The sequence below is a fragment of the Nicotiana tomentosiformis genome, chromosome 4 (genome assembly GCF_000390325.3).
Source record: "Nicotiana tomentosiformis chromosome 4, ASM39032v3, whole genome shotgun sequence".
NCBI lineage: Eukaryota > Viridiplantae > Streptophyta > Magnoliopsida > Solanales > Solanaceae > Nicotiana > Nicotiana tomentosiformis.
The window spans coordinates 31558256-31579438 of record NC_090815.1 but is presented as its reverse complement, the minus strand read 5'-3'; the positions used below and the strand labels follow the sequence as shown (position 1 = coordinate 31579438).

Below are 21183 nucleotides of genomic sequence, written 5' to 3'. Positions count from 1 at the left end.
GACAGTGTTCATCGTGTTTGCGAGAGCACTGTCACGTTAGCGAGAGCACTGTCGTATTCACGAAGGGTACTGGCTGCCAAGCCTTCGCGTTCGTGAGACCCAGTTCACGTTCGCGATGGTTACTCTCCCCTGGCCTTCGCGTTCGCGATGACGGAACAGCTAACTCCCCCCCAATGCCTAACATTACGCGTTCGCGATGGGCTTGTCGCGTTCGCGAAGGGAAACGCCCCCATCGCTTCGCGTTCGCGACCAAGCCTTCGCATTCGCGAAGAAGAAATTCCTACCTCATTAGTTTACTCTTCGCGTTCGCGAGAGGACCTTCGCGAACGCGAAGAAGGACATGCCAGAACCCATACTCTACAAAAAAACCAGATTTTCAAAGTCCAAAACATCCCGTGGCCTATCCGAAACTCACCCGAGCCCTCGGGGCTCCAAACTAAATATGCACACAAGTCTAAAAATATCATACGAACTTGCTCGCGTGATCAAATCGCCAAAATAACACCTAGAACTACAAATTTAGCACCAAATCAAATGAGATTCTCAAGAACACTTTAAAATTCATATCTTCTCAACTGGACGTCCGAATCACGTCAAATCAACTCCGTTTCTCACCAAATTTCACAGACAAGTCTTAAATATCATAATGAACCTGTACCGGGCTCCAGAACCAGAATACGGATCCGGCACTAACAATGTCAAACATCAATCAATTCTTAAAAATAATTAATTTTCAGACTTTTAATTTTTATCAAAAATTCATAACTTAAGCTAGGGACCTCCGAATTTGATTCCGGGTATACGCCCAGGTCCCATAATTTGATACGGACCCACCAGGACCGTCAAAGCACGGATCCGGGCTTGTTTACCAAAAATGTTGACCGAAGTCAACTAAAATCAACTTTTAAGGCAAAAATTCTTATTTTTATTAGTTTTCAACATAAAAGTTTTTCGGAAACCTGTCCGGAATGCACACACAAATCGAGGAGGGTAAAAAATGAGATTTGTAAGGCTTAAGAGCTCAGATTCGAGTTCTAAGATATAAGATGACTTTTTGGGTCATCACACCACTATAGTAACCTTTTGAGACCCCTAATACCTATCTCGCGGCTTCCCTAATGCAATGCGTAGTCGTGGTCCACATAGCGCTTGCTTCCCCACTACTCCTCCACTCCCCCATAGTCACCAGCTTGACCCCCAACTCCTGCATTTTAGCTTCCGTCTAGGCTCCCCACTTTATCTTATATTGGATATACATCGCCCTCTTCCTCCTCTTCCTCGTGATCTCAAGGTCCATGAATAGGAGCCTATGAAGGGTTGAGAGGTTCTGACTCAGGATGACCTTGAAATCCGTGCAAAGACCTCTATCAGACTTCCTGCAGAGTAAATAATCAATCTGAGTCTCGGCCACCGAACTACGGAAGGTGACCAAGTGCTCCCTCTTCTTCGAAAAACTCGAGTTTGCTAACACCAAATCAAATGCTCTAGAAAAGTCCAGCAGAGACGTTCCTCCTCCGTTTCTAACTCCAAAACCAAAGCCACCATGCACATCATCATACCATTAGACGTCGCTCCAATGTGGCTGTTGAAATCTCCTCCTATTAAAAGCTTCTCGGTATGCGGGATACCACACACCATCTCATCTAAATCCTCCCAGAAACGTCTCTTGGATTCCTCATCCAAGCCTTCTTGGGGTGCGTACGCACTGATTATGTTCAAAGTAAAACCTCCAACAACTAGCTTAATAGTCATCAACTTGTCATTCACCCTCATAACTTCCACCACTAGTTCACGCAGGTTCTTATCAACCAAGATACCTACCCTGTTCCTGTCCCCCATCCTCCCAGAATACCAAAGTTTAAAACTGCCCATATCCCGCATCTTATCTCCTACCCACCTAGTCTCCTATATACAAGCTATATTAATCTTCCTTTTCTCGAGAATCTTCGCTAACTCTACACAATTTCCAGTCAAAGTTCCTATGTTCCAAGACCCCACTCTCAGCCTAGTATCTCCCTTAGACCTCTTACCCCCCTTACCCCCTCCCCCACGCTGATACTCCCGAGGAAAAGACCTTACCCTACCATCGTTCACCAAAGCCATTATAATCTAGGAGTCACTACGCAAGCACTATCCCGAAAACAAGCGACAAAAATAAAATGAATTACAGAAATATAATCTACCACTAAAGGTCGCAAAATAGGTGAAAAAGTAAAATAAAGGAACTAACGGGAACTATAATCTACAACTAAAGGTCAGAAAACATGTGAAGAAATAAAACAAAGAAACTAAAGGAACTATAATCTACAACTAAAGAATAGAAAAACATGTGAAGAAATAAAACAAAGGAACTAAAGGAACTATAATCTACAACTAAAGAATAGAAAAACATGTGAAGAAATAAAATAACAAAACTAAAGGAACTATAATATACAACTAAAGGAACTATAATATACAACTAAAGGATAGAAAAATAGGTGAATGCACTAAATAAGAGTACAAGTAATTAAAATAAATATAATCTACAGACTAGAAATCCCAAGACAGTTACTATCAAGAAAGTAGACAAGCAAATACACTAATTAAGAGTACAAGTAGACAATCAAGAATTAGGCTTAATCTATCCCAAACTAATTGGTTAACAAGGAAAATAGAAATACTGATTGAAGAATAGGAGGTACCAACTCCCGATAAATATAAACAAGAGCGACAGAACCTGGATTGTAGACGGACTTCCAAATCAACTAGACCCTGGTTGAATGTCGCCTTGAGCCAAGATACCCGCTGAAAATCTAAACTCTAACTGTAGTGCCGACCACCCAAATGAAAAACTGCTCACCAAAAAACTGCCTGACCTGAATTCCATGGCCGACGCTTGTAGTCTGCGTCGGAAATTTGATTGGAGAACCTTTTCACAAACACACCACACACACACAGAATGAGAGGGGAGGGAACAGAGTTGGGGAAAGAGAGAACTCTCGTTGTGCGTTCAAGAAAAGAAAGAAGCGGCAGTGTAGTAGAGAGAAGGGAGCCACTTGTAGCCAACCTTTTCAGTATCCAATGATCAGCCACTTGCTGGATCTTGATTTTTCCAGAAACCAGGTAGTAATTTTTCAAGAAATGGAAGTAGTTTTCCTGTTGTATTATAGAATCGGGAGGTGGTGGATGAAGAAGAAGAAGAAGGGCGGCCGCTGCCGGTCGTCGCCGATATAGGGTGGTTGATAGATATTAGTTAAATATTTTAAAAATACAGTTAGCAGATGGTTGTATTTATTTGTATGAAATACTTACACACTCGTAGCAATCCGTATTACATACTGATAGTTGAGTTCTATAACGTACTGATAGGGATAAAGAGACTATAGAGGTAAAATAGTTTTCTTACTCATAATCCATAGAGATATTTTTCACTATATACTCCGCAATAATGTTTGATTAGAGTAGACTTTTGTAGGCCAGGTTGGGGAATGTAGGGAATAATGATCGACTATTTCTTCTGAGACCAAATGAAGCAAGTCTGATCACATTCATTCTTTTGTAACACCAAAAAAAATCCTTATATAGGCATGTATGATTCCCAATGTGCGATAATTTTATATTAATCGAAAACTTTATAGTCTTGATGAACGGGATTCCTCCTAATAAATGATGAAAAATGCATATTTTTAGTATATTTGCATATTATTTCTTGTGTGAGTTACGGGAGAGTACATGATTTTTGAAGTGAAATATACTCATTACGTATTTCTTGTGTGTAAGAGTGAGTTCGGATGATAATGGATCAAAAGATAACAAATTTGTACAAAAAGGAAAAGATGGAAGGATTGGGAGCTCGCCTATTCTCGCGCATGACACAAAAACAGACTCAAAAAAGAAGATAATTGAATGCACAAAATAATGAAGTAAAGAGAAAGCACGGATCACTTCACGAAATGGAAAATTGCAAAAGCTGAGCCTGCATTTATGGTCACGCGACGCACGAGCATGGACGCGGATTCCAGCTTTCCTATCTGAGTTGGACGGCCATTCACCCTACCTAGGTCATATAAATACACTCTAAACATGGATTTTAGAGAATTTTGGAGGGAGAGACACTACTTTAGGGCTAGACAACACATTTGGAGGAAAGAATATGCTAGGAGCAAGGAGGAAGATTCAACCACGAGTTTTTCCTTTCTTCTTCCTATTTTCTATTGTTGATTATGAATTTTAGTATTGTATTTCTACATACTATTATGAGTATCTAATTTATTATCTAGAGCTTTGATGAAACCTTTTGTAGGATAAATTCTTGTAATATTTTTATATAATTGAGTCGTTGAATTTCTCTACGTGTTTAGTTGTGTTTATTGTTGTTGATTGAATGGCCATCAATTGACTGTGCCTATTTATTATGTATTTCTTGGTAAATAGTACATATTTTGGTGGTTGTTGAACAATATCACTCTTAATGTATGTGTGGAATCAATATGGCGGTTTAAAGGTGGTATTAGGAATAATAAAGTTTTGACGTGGTCATAGTGCCAGCTAGTGTAATTCAAAAAACTATATCTAGTAAATTATTGTAGTTGCTCGATAGAGAATTACGACACCGAAAGTGCTCACGATCAGTAGAGAATACTTAGGCGAAATTATAGGAGACATACCGGGAAGGATTCTGACAACTGATGAAATCATAACTCTAGGCCTCCTTAATCTTGTATCCAACCCTTAGTATCTCTAGTTATTAATTTACAACTTTATTTTATTAGTTAATTATTTAGATAAAAGAATCTTAATATTTATAATGTAGGAATTGTTCGAGCTTGTCGTTTTAGAGATAGTGAACAGTTGTAGCTAAGTCTTAGTTCTCTATGGGATTCGACTCCGAACTCTTAGACCGGATTATTTGCAGCGACCGCTTATCCTTTTTAGGACAAGATTTGGGCGTGATCAAATCTTGGCGCCGTTGTCGGAGAACTAACGATGTAACGGTAGGTGTACATATTGTTAGGTTTCAAGTTTGAACTTTTATTTTATTTTCTAGTATTTGATTTTTATTTTAGTTTTAGTTGTTGATTTGAGAAACATGGCATCTCGGAATCATGGGAGTTTTGATTTTGGTAATTCTACTGTCGCTCAATCCAATTAAGTCCGTAGCGTCTACCGATTTCGCCATATCCCCTTTTCGGAGGAAATCACTATTGACGGCTAATTTTGACCATCCCTTTTTAAATTAATTTATTTATACTTAATAATTTTTAATAAATATTTTAAGAGTATTTTCTAGTAACAAATACTTATTTTTTACAAATTAATTAAGTACTAGTTTTAAAATTAATCACATAGTATTAATATTATGTGATTACAAATATATTTACTATTTTAAGATTATTAAAATAACTGTTTATATATACATTACATAGGTTCTATAATTAATTTGATAAATTATTCCTTAATTTCTAGTAAATTAGGTTACTAGTTTAATAATTCAAAATTGGTGTTACAATATAGAAAAAAAAAGTATTTTATAAAGAATCAATAATTACTAGTATATATAATAATTATAATTTTGCCACATTTATTGAAAATTATTAAGTTTATTTAAATTAAATTCAAAAAGGGATTAAAAGACAAAGGGGCTACAATTGCAATTCTCCGTCAAACGTAAAATGACCATCTTTTAAATTATTTCTGGACCAACGTGCAAGCCCAATCCGAAATATACCCAGTCCAAACAATCCTCTCTTTCCACCGTGGAAATCCGTGCCATTTCTTTTGCACCAATCAACGCGTGCCACGTTACCCTCCCTCGCCACTCACAGAACAAACACACTCACATCTGAGCCATTGGTCCATCTGATCAATAGTTCACATTTAATTTCCGATTTTCTCTTCATTTTAAACACCCACCCCAGAGATCTCATCCCCACCGTCCAAATCCCATGATCTAACAGACACAAAAATTTCCCCTATAAATCCTAAATGATCTAAATTATCAGGGCCGTTGATCATCAGATCCAACGGCCCATGTTCTGTCTCTCATCGTTAACCTAGAGACGGATCCTATTTCCCCCCAAACCCTAATCATTTCCTCTTTGACACAGCCGCCATCATTTCCCTTTACTCTCTCTCTTCTCTCTCATATCCATCAACCATCAATCTTAGAACCTTGCACAAATTTGTGCAAGGTCACCTAAAACCACTGGAAATCATCCCTTCTATCCCTGCTACACCACGAATCTCGCTGATAATTTCCTCTTTCGATCACAAACTCAAGACCCCTAATCCGAAACCCTAAGCTCGAAAAGGAAACCATCTGATTTTCTCTAATGAGTTAAAGATCAATGTCTGAAACTACCCTTTGCCTTTTGAAATCCGCGAATCCAGCCAGCTATTCCCTATCTCATCACTCAAAATTCAAAACGCCCAAATCTGAACCCTAGACTCAAAGATGGAACTTCAAATCTTCGGATTTCCTCCGTGTTCTGTCAAATCGGAGCATGCATGGAGTTGATCTCAGCATTCATCATGAGGATTCGATGGCCAGAGGTCAAAATTAATGACCTCGGGACATTAGAGTTTTAACCGCTGGTCCAAAGCTTCAACGGTCAATCTCCTTGTGCTCAGGTAAATTCGACCTTGTTTTCCCCTCTGTTTTCTTTCTGATTCCACTCGATTTTGCTATCATCATCAATCTTTCATCACTTTACACTCATGATTTTGAATCCGATTGAAACCCTAGAGCCTTAATGGAACTAGAAATAGGGACTTTAATGTTCTCACCAACACACAACCTATAATCATCTACCACAACCTAGAATCACCAACTAGAAGAAAGAACAATCATATAAGAGCAATTTTGAGATCCCCAAACCTAGGGTTTTTTGCTGATTTCCCCTTTTTCTCATTTTTGAGTACCTTCGCTGCTTCGAGCTTGAAGCTTTGGGGTCTTAAGCAACTAAGAAAAATCCTTTTTTGGTCTGATGTCCTCGAAGAGGTCAGTATACCCCTAACTTTTCTCTTGTACTCATCTTGTTTGCATATTATGAATATGTTTGTTGTCTTCTGTGAACTATAGTCATTTATGATGCTTATAACTAGTATATAAATGCTATTTTCAGTTTATGATAAGATGTTGTCTGCTTATGATCACTTGTCATGCCTCTAAGTCTTTAAGTAATGTTGATCAAGCTATTATGTGACTCCTGATGATTTTCATTTCTTAGTCTAAACAGTCTGCATGATTAAACTGTAATGTGCCTTGAATGACTGCTAATGTTTTACCTAAACTTCATAGTCTTTCATTGATGATTCTGCTATGATCTTTACCTCTACATATTGTTTTCCTGCATTCTGTTTGTTTTATGTTCAAGTTTACTGTTTGATAATCATAACTGAGATGAACCTGAAAGTTCATACATTCATATCATCCACCATTTACTAAAGCATGAAAAATCTAAGTGTTCAGATGCTTTCTTTCTCTATACCTATATCCGCTAATTCTTAGGGCAACTTCTGGGTTATCACTATGATATTCTCATGATTATATCCAATTATTGGTTGCATATATATGAAATAGTCTTGTTGAGCTGAACTTTCCTTTTCACAAATATCAATAGCTATACTGTATATATTCTACTAAGATTAAGTCATCCATTTTCATAAAAAGTAAGTCATAAATCATGTTTGTTGTAGTTGACTAGTAATTGTTGCTAAGCTAAACACACTGCCTCATGTTCAGATAAAGCCTTCAGCTACATGTTTAAGTCAAAACCTATTTGATATAGTACTTTCTAATCTCTTTTATGCCACTGTTGACTTTGTAAATCTTACATTCAGTTGTCATTAAGGTATCTTCCATAAAGAAGGACCCAGTCATTCTTGTTGTAGTCAAAATGATAATTTTAAGCCGAGTATGACTACTTAATACACTTGAGTTAAACCTATTTAGTATAATTCTTCCCTTGTCTATAACTCTCTCCCTTCCTGCATTGCTGATTTGATTCTATAATAGGCTTTGTAAGATCATTAAAGTAGCTGTTCATAGTTAATTTTAAATATGGTATGTTCCCCTGTTTGTCTTTATGATTCCATGATCTTGTTTTAAACTGTACTTAGTCCTCTCCTCATTGCTAATTTGAACTGAACCTTGTCTCTAAATCTTATGAGAAGTTCTTTGTTGATATTGTTTGAACATAATGGCTCTTTTAAGGTTAATACTGTTAGGAATCTGACCTGTTAAGCCCTTAGGGATTCCATGTTCAAATCTGAGAACATGTAGTCATATTAAGAGTTTTGATCATGCTTCTGATATCTCTAGTAACTTCTGTAAAAGGTGTTAGTTGTAACTGTTTGCCTGAAACTTTATTAACACCTTTTAAAGTTCCAAGTAGTGTTACTAATTCATGCATGTGCTAGTATGTCACGACTCGAAATTCCCACCTTCGGGACTGTGACAGTTGGTATCAGAGCACTAGGTTACATAGGTCTCACAAGTCATGAGCAAGCATAGTAGAGTCTGAAGGATCGGTACAGATACGTCTGTACTTATCTCTCAGAGGCTATGAAGTTTAGGAATAATATCACTTTTTTCTTATTCTGTCATGCGATTTTATTCTGTCATCGATGATTGAACCATTATATTCTTATTTTCTCGTAGATGGCGAGAACGCGTAATACATCTACCAACTGACAAGGGCCAGAGCCCTCAGTGGCAACTATGACCAGGGGTAGAGGTCGAGGACGAGGTCGCGCTAGAGGCAGAGGCAGAGGTAGAGCTTAGTCTAGAGCTCGAGCAGCAACACCTGTTGTAGAACCTGAGGCGGATCTTCAGGAGGAGGTTCCACCGGTTGGACCAATTCAAGTTCCGAAAGGATTTATAGCTACTCTAGTGCTTCAGGACACTCTAGTCCGTTTGGTGAGCCTAATGGAGGGTGTGGCCCAAAATGGTACATTTCCAGTGGCCCCAGCCGTCTCACAGGCTGGGGGAGGAGCACAAACTCCCACTACTCCCACTCCGGGGCAGACAACTCCCTAGTATCAGACTCCAGTAGCCCATCCAGTTGGGTAGTTCAACCAATTATTGCAGCACACGCCGGTGATAGGCCTGTTTTGTCTTCTGTGACATTGTTGAGATTGGACAAGTTTACCAAGCTATTTCCAATCCATTTCAGTGGTACACCTTCTGAGGACCCACAAAATCTTCTTGACCGCTGCTATGAAGTATTACAGAACATGGGTATAGTTGAGACCAATGGTGTCGATTTTGCTGTATTTCAGATGACGGGTTCCGCCAAGAGGTGGTGGAGAGATTATGTATTTACTAGACCAGTTGGTTCGCTGCACTTACCTGGGAGCAGTTCTCGCAACTATTTTTGGAGAAATTCTTTCCTATCACACTGAGAGAGGATTACCGCAAGTAGTTTGAGCGTCTCCAGTAGGGCAGCATGTCAGTCACTCAGTATGAGACCCATTTTGTGGATCTAGCCCGTCATGCTCTTCTTCTGCTTCCTACCGAGAGAGAGAGAGAGAGAGGGTGAGGAGGTTCATTGATGGATTCGTTCAACCTATAAAGATACAGATGGCCAAGGAGACCGGGAGTGAGATTTCTTTTCAGACGGTTACTAATGTCGCCAGGCGGATCAAGATGGTTCTTTCACAGGATAGAGGGCCAGTGTCAGATAAAAGGCCCCGTCATTCCGGTAATTTCAGAGGCTCCTCATTTGGTGGCAAGGGTACTTTTGGTAGGGGACATCCTCCCAGGCCATTTTATTCAGCACTTCAGGCTTCTCACGGTGCTTCAAGGAGTCATGGCTCTTATGTTCCTTACCCTGGGCAGCCACCATTCAGTGCACATTTAGCTCCTATCAGTGCACAACCACTTCAAAGTCACTATGGTGGTTATCCGACCCGTCAGGGTCATATTCAACTTCAATAGGCACGACAGCAGGATGAGTGTTTTGAGTGTGGGAATATTTGTCACATCAATAGGTATTGCCCTAGGTTGTCGAGCAACAGATCTCGAAAGGATTCTCGTGCCATCATACAGGCACCGGTTGCTCCACTGTCCCCCCCTCCCCCCCGGGCTAGCTAGGGGTAAGGGTCAGATAGCTAGAGGTGGAGGTCAGGCTGTTAGAGGTGGAGGACATCCGGTTAGAGGCTGTCCCAGAGATGTAGCTCCGAGCGGTGGGGTCCAGCCTCGATTTTTTATGCTTTTCCAGCTAGGCCTGAGGCCAAGTCATCTGATGCCATGATTACAAGTATTGTTCTAGTTTGTCATAGAGATGCTTCAGTTTTATTTGATCCAGGATCTACTTATTTCTATGTGTCCTCCTACTTCGCTTCATATATGGTTGTGCCTCTTTATTCTTTAAGTGCTTCTCTGTACGTGTCCACACCGGTGGGGGATTCTATCATTGTAGATCATGTTTATCGATTGTGCGTGGTTACTATTGGGAGTCTTGAGACTAGTGTGGATCTTCTACTTCTCGACATGGTAGATTTTGACGTCATACTGAGTATGGATTGGCTATCACCTTATCATGCTATATTGGATTGTCATGCCAAGAAGATAACCATAGACATGCTGGGGTTACCTCGATTAGAGTGGAAAGGAACTCCTGGTCATTCTACCAGTAGGGTTATTTCCTATATGAAGGCTCGTAGTATGGTCGAGGAAGGATGTCTAGACTATTTGGCTTATATCCGCGATCCCAGAGCGAATGTTCCTTCTGTGGATACAGTCCCAGTTGTTCATGAATTTCCAGAAGTATTTCCTGCAGATTTGCCGGAGATGCCACCCGACAAATATATTGACTTTTATATCGATTTGGCTCCGGGTACTCAGCCCATTTTTATTCCACCATACCGTATGGCCCCGCCGGAGTTGAAAGAATTGAAGGAGTAGTTACAAGACTTGCTTGATCAGGGATTCATTAGACCTAGTGTCTCGCCTTGGGATGCACCAGTGTTATTGGTAAATAAGAAAGATGGTTTAATGTGGATGTGTATAGATTATCGACAGTTGAACAAGGCTACTATCAAGAACAATTATCCTTTGCTAAGAATCGATGATCTATTTGATCAACTTCAGGGTGCCAAGGTGTTTTCGAAGATTGACTTGAGGTCTGGCTATCATCAGTTAAAGATTAGGGAACCTGATGTCCCTAAGACAGCTTTTCGAACCCGATATGGTCATTATGAATTCTTAGTGATGTCATTCGGGCTTACCAACGCCCCAGCAGCATTGTGGATTTGATGAATCGGGTGTTCAAGTCCTATCTGGATTCATTTGTAGTTGTATTCATTGATAACATCTTGATTTAATCCAGTAGTCGAGAGGAGCATGAGCAACATCTTCGGATTGTGCTTCAAACTTTGAAGAATAATCAGTTATATGCCAAATTTTCAAAATACGAGTTTTGGTTAAACTCTATTGCCTTTTTGGGGCATTTTGTATCGGCAGAAGGAATAAAGGTGGATCCTAAGAAGATTGAGGCAGTTCAGAACTGGCCTAGGCCTACTTCAGTTACAGAGATACAGAGTTTTCTGGGTTTGGGGGGTTATTATCACCGGTTCATAGAAGGATTTTCATCTATAGCAAGCCCATTGACCAGACTGACCCAGAAAGGTTTCCCATTCAGATGGTCAGACGAATGTGAGTTGAGCTTTTAGAAGTACAAGACTACTTTGACTACGACGCCAGTGTTGGTACTGCCTACAGATTCAAGATCTAATTTGGTATATTATGATGCATCTAACATTGGGCTTGGTGCAGTATTAATGCAAGATGGCAGGGTGATTGCATATGCGTCGCGGAAATTGAAAGTTCACGAGAAGAATTATCCTGTTCATGACTTAGAATTGGCAGCCATTGTTCATGCGCTGAAAGTTTGGAGGCATTACCTTTACGGTGTCTCGTGTGAGGTATTTACTGATCATCGTAGCCTACAGTATCTGTTCAAACAAAAAGATCTCAATTTGAGGCAGAGAAGATGGTTGGAGCTGTTGAAAGACTATGATATCACCATTTTGTATCACCCCGGAAAGGCTAATGTGGTGGCCGATACTTTGAGTAGAAAGGCTGTGAGTATGGGCAGCCTTACGTATATTCCGGTTAGTGAGAGGCCGTTAGCTGCAGATGTTTAGACTTTGGCCAATCAGTTCATGAGGTTAGATGTTTCAGAATCCAGTCGGGTTCTAGCCTGCACAGTCGCTCGGTCTTCTTTATATGAGCGCATTAGAGGGTGACAATATGATGATTTTCATTTGCTTGTCCCTAAGGATACAGTGCGGCACAGTGGTGACAAGCAGATTGATGTAGGAGATGATGGAATTCTGTGGATGCAGGGTCGTATTTGTGTTCCTAATGTGGATGGGCTTTGTGAATTAATTCTTGAAGAGGCCCACAGTTCCCAGTATTCTATTCATCCGGGTGCCGCCAAAATGTATCAAGATTTGCGGCAACATTATTGGTGGAGGAGAATGAAAAAAGATATAGTTGCATATGTAGCTTGGTGTCTGAATTATCAGAAAGTTAAGTACGAGCATCAGAGACCTGGTGGTTTGCTTTAGAAGTTAGAAATTCCTGAGTGGAAGTGAGAGCGTATCACTATGGATTTTGTTGTTGGGCTCCCACGGACTCAGAGAAAGTTTGACGCAGTAGGGGTCATTGTGGACAGGTTGACCAAGTCGGCACATTACATTCCAATAGCAGTTACCTATTCTTCAGAATGGTTAGCAGAGATTTACATCCGCGAGATTGTCCGTCTTCATGGTGTGCCCGTGTCTATCATTTATGATCAAGGTACATAGTTCACCTCGCACTTCTGGAGGGCTGGACAACGTGAGTTAGGCATGCGGGTTGAGTTGAATATAATATTTCATCCACATACAGACGGACAATTAGAATGCACTATTCAGATATTGGAAGATATGCTTCGTGCTTGTGTTATAGATTTTGGAGGTTCTTGGGATCAGTTCTTGCCACTTGTGGAGTTTTCCTATAATAACAGCTACCAGTCGAGCATTCGGATGGCTCCATATGAAGCATTATATGGGAGGCGATATTATTTGCCAGTTGGTTGGTTTGAACCGGGAGAGGCTCGGTTGTTGGGTACCGATTTGGTACAGAATGCCTTGGATAAGGTCAGGATTATTCAGGATCGACTTCGCACAGCTCATTCTAGGCAAAAGAGTTATGCCGACCGTAAGGTTCGTGACGTTGCATTCATGGCAGGAGAAAGAGTATTGCTCCGAGTTTCAGATTCGGAAAGAAGGGCAAGTTGAGCCCCAGGTATATTGGACCCTTTGAAATTCTTGAAAGGGTGGGTGAAGTAGCCTACAGGCTTGCGCTACCACCTAGTTTATCAGCAGTTCATCCGATGTTTCATGTATCCATGCTTCGAAAATATCATGGTGATCCGTCCCATGTGTTAGACTTTAGCTCAGTTCAATTGGACAAAGATTTGACTTATGAGGGCAGGTCCGTCAGTTGAGGTCTAAGAGTTATCCTTCAGTTCGGGTACAATGGAGAGGTTAGCCGATTGAAGCAGCTACCTGGGAGTCCGAGTCGGACATACAGAGAAAATATCCATATCTTTTCACCAGCTCAGGTACTTTTCTAATTCCGTTCGTGGACAAATGTTTGTTTTAGAGGTGGAGATTGTGATGACCCAAAAATGTCATCTTTAATTTAAACGTTCATTTCTGTGTTCTATGAAGATGTTGAGAGCTTGCCTGCTATGAGTTACGTATCACCTGAATAGTTGATATTAATGGCGTTCCTTTTCTAGTAATATATTACTTATGATGCCACTATCAGTATTATTTTCATGTTGTGTTACTTTGATTGGATTATGTATGTGTTATTAGGATTGGTTTTTGGGATTCTCTGGTAGGTGGATAGGCCCAGTTACAAAGGAAACTCTGGCAAAATATTTGGAAATTTTGGGAGTTAGTAAAAATTCGGGAAATTAAAATGGCTGAAAGAAGAGATAAGTTATGTTATGTGTTTGGGGGCGGACTCTACTTTTTATTTAAGGACTATTAATAATATGGATACCAATTGGATATGATAACAAATGTACGAGTCATATTATAAGTGATGTGGGGTCTAAGAAGAGGCCTAAGTCTACGTCAAATTGGAAAATTTCATAACAGACTAAAGTTTCAAATGGGTACGCACAAGACTAAACTTTGAACAAGCATATCTATCTATATATAAGGAATTATGTAATTATATACCTATAAAATGAAATATATTCGATTCTAGTTTCTAACGCTTCAAATCGTTCATCATTTGGACACTCCTACAAGAAGTTATGACCAAATTACCAAAAGCTGGCAGAATGCAAGTCTGTGTCCAAATCTGCGATCGCAGAACCATTATGCGGTCACAGAAGTGGTTATGAAACAGCAAAACTGGTCGCAGACCTGTCCAGTGAAGCCCATTTTTGGACACCAATTCTGCAGTGCATTGTGCGACCCGTATATCCATTCTGCGGTCCATTATGCGACCTCATACCTGATTTCGGAAGGTTAATTTTTTCCTATTTTCATAACCCGACCCCATTTTGATAAATAGCCCTTGGGGCTTATTTTGGGGTATTTTTCTTAGGGTTTTAGAGATAGGTTAGAGCATTTTAGAGAGAGAAAGAGGAAACCTAACATTCTAATCATCCAATCTTGCACCAATCTTCAAGAATCAAGGAAGCTAATTACAAGATCTTCATCTAAAAGGTAAGGTTCTAACCCTTAGTCTTCAATTTCGAGTTTGGGTAAAGATGGGTAATTGTGAGTGTGATTCTTGGATGTGAGAGAATTAGTTATACATGCATATACCAACAAGGTTGTGGGAAGATTGTTGAGTTCAAATGGGTAAAGATTGGATTAAAAATGGTAGAAATCTTCAAAGACTTTAATTGAGGAGTTGAAAGACAATCTGATGACAGAATTCGATAATTATTGTATGGTTGAACTCATATCGGAACGGGTGTTCAGATTTTTTGAGTGTTTCCTGGATTTGAGATGTAGGTCCCACTATTGATTTTTAAAATAAATTTCAGATTTTAATTCGGAAAATTTATAATTGCATATGGAATTAGTTCCTACGATTCGTGTTGAGTAAATTGAATTGTTTGTGATTAGATTTGAAGCTTTTGGACACGAATTCGCGAGGCAAAGGTGTATTAGAATCTTGAAATTTGTTTGCAAAGCAAGGTAAGTGTCGTGGTTAACCTTGACTTGAGGGGATAGAACCCTTAAATTATTTGTTATGTGAAATGCATGTGAACGATGTATAGTCGAGGTGACGTGTGTCTATACGTCGTCAAATTAATTGTTTGCATAATTACTTGAAAAATCATAAATCATTTTAAATCATAAATTAATTATTATATTAAGTATTTCTCTCGTGTTCTTTGCTCAATATCATGCCTTGAATCCATGCTATAATTGCTACATGCTTATTTGATTTATGTGACTTAATTGCCACTTGACGTTTAACATACTAATTATTAAAATGCCTATTACATCCTTAATTTCCATAATTAATTGCTACTTGTCATCACTTATTTCTAATAAATCATAATTATTGTATGCTTGTTGTCTTTTAATTTCATATTAATTATTGCATTTATTGGAATAATTTTTTTTATAAGAATTGGTAAATGAATATATTGGAGGAGCGGGTTGCACGCCGCAACGGGAATGAAAGTGAATATATTGGAGGAGCGGGTTGCACGCCACAACAGAATTGTTTGAAATGAATATATTGGAGGATCGGGTTGCACGCCGCAACAGAATTGAATATGAATATATTGTGGGATCGGGTTGCACGCCGCAACGGAAACTGATTGAAATAATAATTGGTTATGACTGCCGAGTTGGCTTCAACTATTGAAAAGAGACACTTGTTTTATTTCTATTATTGTTGTTATTATTGTTATTGCGTACAAGTTAATGTATGTGACCTGCCTTAGCCTCGTCACTACTTCGTCAAGGTTAGGCTCGACACTTACTCGGTACATGGGGTCGGTTGTACTCATACTACACTTTGTACTTCTTGTGCAGATACCGGAGTTCTTCCCAATGGCGTATAGTAGATTTGCTCGGATCCAGCTATTCGCAGGAGATTTGAGGTATAGCTGCATGGCGTTCGCAATTCTGAAGTCCCTCTCCATAGCTGTGTATTTCTTTCAGACAACTTTATTTTTATTTAGACCTTTATTTGTATTATTCTAGTAGCTCGTGCACTTGTGACACCAGTTCTAGGATGATATTTAAACATCGCAATTATTATGGATTATTCACTTGATTTCAAACTTTATTTTCGCATTTATTTCTTTGTTATTAATTAATTTAAAATAGTTTTAAAATGGCTAATATTATTCTAACATTGGCTTGCCTAGCAAGTGAAATGTTAGGCACCATCATGGTCCCGAAGGTGGGAATTTTGGGTCGTGACATAGTAGCAAGCTAATCAATTCATAATTAGTCTGACAAGGCAAGAGTGTATGTATTTCTTGTGTTACTGCATACATGAGCTATGTATTCTTTACCTTCCCCTTTGAATGTATTTTTCCCTAATGTTTAGACCTTTAACAACATGTTATAATGTTTTTGTTTCCCTCTTATATGTGCTCGAAAGTCTGATCTTCAGATTTACCTAACATGTGGATTGTTCATCTGGTGTTAGAAAATGTAGAATTGTTTGTGTACCCCTATGTTACTCTATTAGAATGGAAACTATACTTTTGTGGTAGGGGTATTATAGCATTTTTAGTTTGTATTGAAAGGGCCTCATTGGCACTTAAATCCATAGGAAAAATAAGTCGTTAGTGGTTAGGGGTATTTGGGAGTGGAGTTTGACTCTAGGTTGGGCTGCTCTCCCTGGCACAAGCATTGTCCTGGGACTTGAGTCCCTTGGGACCTTCGAAGTGTCGGGGGATTCAAAGGGGGAACCGACCTTGAGCGGAACTCCCTCCTTAGCCCTTAATTCATTGACACTTTTGGTTCATTAGGGGTTTAGTATTTAATGACAACGAAAGGTTTTCAGTGTAAATTATTTGCCATGTATAACTACCACATTAGTACAATATTTCATAGTATTTGAGTATTGATATCTTAATATATTCTTGTTTCAGTCAATTGTGTATATATTTCATACATGGTTGAATATGCTGAATATATGGAATATGTTTCTAATGATTTTCTCCTTTCTTTTGGACATGTACATCCATTTGGGCCTGCTGATTTTCTAAGGAACTCAGGCCCAAACTCAGCTTTGTTGCATTTTTCTGGAGAATCCAAAAATCAGCTGTAGTCGCATCTCTTTATTGCTGGGCCTGCCTTCTTGAGGCCCAATTACCAGAGTCCAGTCCTCTTTCCCTCAACTCTTTATTATTTTCTATTGTTTCGCTAGTTTAGCTCGCTGTCTTGTTGCATTTTTTATATCTTTGTTATTGTTCTATCTTACATGTATATAATACTCATATATTAGATCATGCTTTATTTTATGCTTTAATGTCATATAAAACATAGGCAAGCCTTAAATAATATAGAATTTAAAAGGAATTAGTTAGTAACTAATTCCTATTTCGCTAATTATGATTTGCTCATATGATCACTATGTTCTCGCTCACCTACCTTTTTCTTAGAAAATTTTGAAGCCTAGAACTTAGTAAAAATAGCAGCCCCATTTTCAAAAGAAACCAGATCTGAATTGCAAGCTTTATCATTAGAGAGGCAAATCAGAATTTTCATAAAAGGTGGAGTACTATCGCCCCAAATGGATTCCTCAAAAGACCGCTTTTCTTCAAGTTTTAAAAACGAAGGTATATCTTAGGCTCACCTAGAATTACATATACAATCATTCTCTAAACCAAGTGTTTTCACAACTTAACCTCCTTTCACATGTTTTATAAATATAAACTATTTAAATACATATTTCAAAACTCTTTCAATCACATCCACCAACATAACTTTTCAAGACTTCTTACAAATTCACACCCCTTTTAAGTCTCACATCCCTTTTCATACTCTCACTTAGATATATAGCAAGCCGTAATCTTTAATAGTAATTAAGGCATAGTATAAATAACTGATCCCTTAAAATTAGTCTAAGTCCTATGGAGCTACCTCAAGTAGATTTTAAAGGGTGCCTAACACCTTGCCCTTAGAAGAACAAGAACCCTTACCCATAATCTCGCCGGCTAGCAGACTACTAATGAATATGACTTAGTAATTAAATAGATACCCAAGTATACCTTTAAATATTAGGTGGTGACTCTCTTTTATCAACAACAGAGAAACCACAAGTTAAATCTTGTTTTGACTAGTGCAAAATAGGGTGCAACAACCACATGTGGCAAAATTGTCAAAATATTCTCAAGAGCGCGTTATGTGCACCAACTCAATCTTATGTGTGGAATGTGTGTGATGTTCAAGATGGTCACTTTTATGGTTGTGCTTGTATTTCTTATCCTCCCCCAAACCCATATTATAATGGTTCTACTTTTTCTTGTGAAGTTAACAGGAACAAAGAACCTGGGGTTGCTGACCTAAAAGAGATCAAGGATATGTTAATGTGCCTCTTGGAACAAAATAAGGAGAAAGAACTGCAAATACAAAGGCAAAAGGCTACTATCCAAAGGCAAGAGGAAACTATTGGCAACTTGGAGGCTCAAGTAGCTCAATTAGTTAAAGCATTTAATGCTTAACAAGCTAATATTATGGATAGTAGCCAAAGAGAGCATGAATTAGATGCAGAAATTGAGGTGCTAATGGAGGAGGTCAGAGTAGAACACCAACAATCTCTCCAACTAGAATTTGAGGATGTCGATGTTGGAAAGTAATACTAGAGCCAGCTAAGGATATTGAGGATACAAATTTAGTTGACTCTAGTGTGATTGGTACTGAGGATGTTGAAAATCTTGAAGTTCATATATTTGAGCGCGTTGGACCTCATTCCAAACTCTTCTTTACATTATGTTCAGATGGTGAAATGGAAATGGATCCTCACGAGCATAAAAAGGATTCCAGGGAAGAGGTAGATGAGCCTAATATTCTAAAATTTTCAAGGTCGTCAAAGCAAAGTGACACTTCTCGTTTGAAAGCCAAAAAGGGCATAACAAATTATTTATTGTTGGATTAGAACAATTTGTACTGCCCCACGAGCATAATCATAAGCGTGAATCAAAACTTGGGGTTCAATTCATAAGCTCGAGGTGGAGGCAAAAAGTGGTTTCACATCGTGTCTCGACGTTAAATTAGGCGCAACCCAACTTTACTGCTTTCTTTTATTTTTAGTATTATTTTTTGTTTTATAAAAGTGGTAGCATAATAATCAAGGTCATTGGAAGGAAGCAAAATGGTTGGAACTAAGTATGGGGTGCCCGCACAAAGAATCAGAGACAGACCTAGGATTTGAGCACAACGAGTGCACCATTGTATACTAATTACTAGCAATAAAATTTGATGTGAAACTATTTGAAATCTTAATAAGTATGATGATTAATCATCCAAGTATAAACAAAAAGAAGTTCTAAAGAAAGAAAAAACCGAAATTGAGAGATTTTTTTTTCGCAAAATGGGTGCTACGGGAAAGAAGAGTGTTTGATTTAAACTTGTTTTAAACTTTAAATTTTTAATTTTTTTCTCAAATAAAAAAAGGGTCAGTGATCAAAAGGATGTTCAAACTTCAAAAACTAAGAAAAACTTATGAAAAAAATCAAGATTAAGGGCCTACTAATAGTCAAAGAACTAAAGAAGAGTCTCAAACTCTTAGTTGCCATTGCCGAGCCGGAGTTGACGAATATCCGTTACTTTGTCAGAGTGATTATTGAAGAAGGTTGTGGCAAAATAATCTGTATTTTTCTAATTGTAGAGCGATAAGTTATAATTTGAAGCTTTTAATTTGAAGGGAGGGATTCGAAAAAGAATAAAATTAATTAAGTTGACTATTATGTATGAATACTAAACTACAATTGAATTCAACAAAATATAAAAGTAATAAATAAAGTAGTGATTGTTGAAGAAGGCTGTGGAAGAATGATTTGTATTTTCTATTTGTGGAGCGATAAGTTACAATTTGAAGCTTTTAATTTTAAGGGAGGGATTTAAAGAAGAATAAAATTAATTAAGTAATACTAAACTATAATTGGCTTCAACAAAATATAAAATTAATAAATAAAGCTCCCTAGAACACTACTTCACAGAATTACGTACAAAATAGGAAGGAGGAGAAAAGGTTGAAGATAGTCTCGAACCCACGTCATCCAGCAAAAGGAGGAAACTAAAGCGCCCCCATAACTATTCCTTCCATCTACCTTTTGTGTCTGGGGGCACAAGTAAAATATTTAAGGGGTCCCAGTTGTATGTACAAATATATGTAAGATATATGTGACGACCCAGCTGGTCATCTTGTGTATTGTAGCCCCATTTTCCTGTTTATTACTTATTCTATGTTCACTTGTGGTTACGTGACTTGTCGGAGTGGTTGGTTTGGTTATGGAGATGTTTCGAAATAAATTGGAACACTTAGTCCCAAGGTTAGAAACTTAAGTTGAAAGAGTTGACCAGAATTTGACTTTTGTGTAGACGACTTCGGAATGGAGTTTTGATGGTCTTGATAGCTTCGTATGGTGATTGTGGACTTAGGCGTATGTCCACATATTAATTTGGAGGTTCGTAGGATGGTTTGATGCTTTTTGGCGAAAGTTAGAAAGTTAAAGCTTTGGAAGGTTGAGAGCCTTGACCGAGAGTTGACTTTGTGGGTATCAGGCTCGAATTTTGGTTCCGGGAGTTGGAATAGGGCCGTTGTGTCATTTATGAATTGTGTGCAAAATTTGAGGTTAATCGCAGTTGGCTTGATATGATTCGGGATTAGTTTTAGAAGTTGAAAGTTTGTTAGTTTTATTAGGCTTGAATTGGGGTGACATTCGTGATTTTGATGTTGTTTGATATGATTTGAGGTTTCGACTAAGTTTGTATCATATTTTAGGACCTATTGGTATGTTTGCTTGAAATCCCGGGGGCCTCGGGTGAATTACGGATAGTTAACGGATCGAGAGTTGAACTTAAAGCATTACTGAAGATTTTTGGTTGCTGGTGTAATCGCATCTGTAGTGGATGGCACCGCAGATGCGAAGCCGCAGGTGCGGCTGGAGGGTCGCAGGTGTGGAATAGGGTCTGGCTTAGGGA

At 38.6% G+C, this 21183-nt stretch overlaps 1 protein-coding gene across 1 annotated transcript; it reads right to left on the bottom strand.

Moving 5' to 3' along the window:
• Positions 1 to 1464: 1464 nt before the first annotated feature.
• Positions 1465 to 1881, bottom strand: LOC104119925 (uncharacterized). Its single transcript, XM_009631540.2, has one exon. The coding sequence runs from the start codon at positions 1879 to 1881 to the stop codon at positions 1465 to 1467; it is 417 nt and encodes a 138-aa protein (XP_009629835.2).
• Positions 1882 to 21183: the final 19302 nt, after the last annotated feature.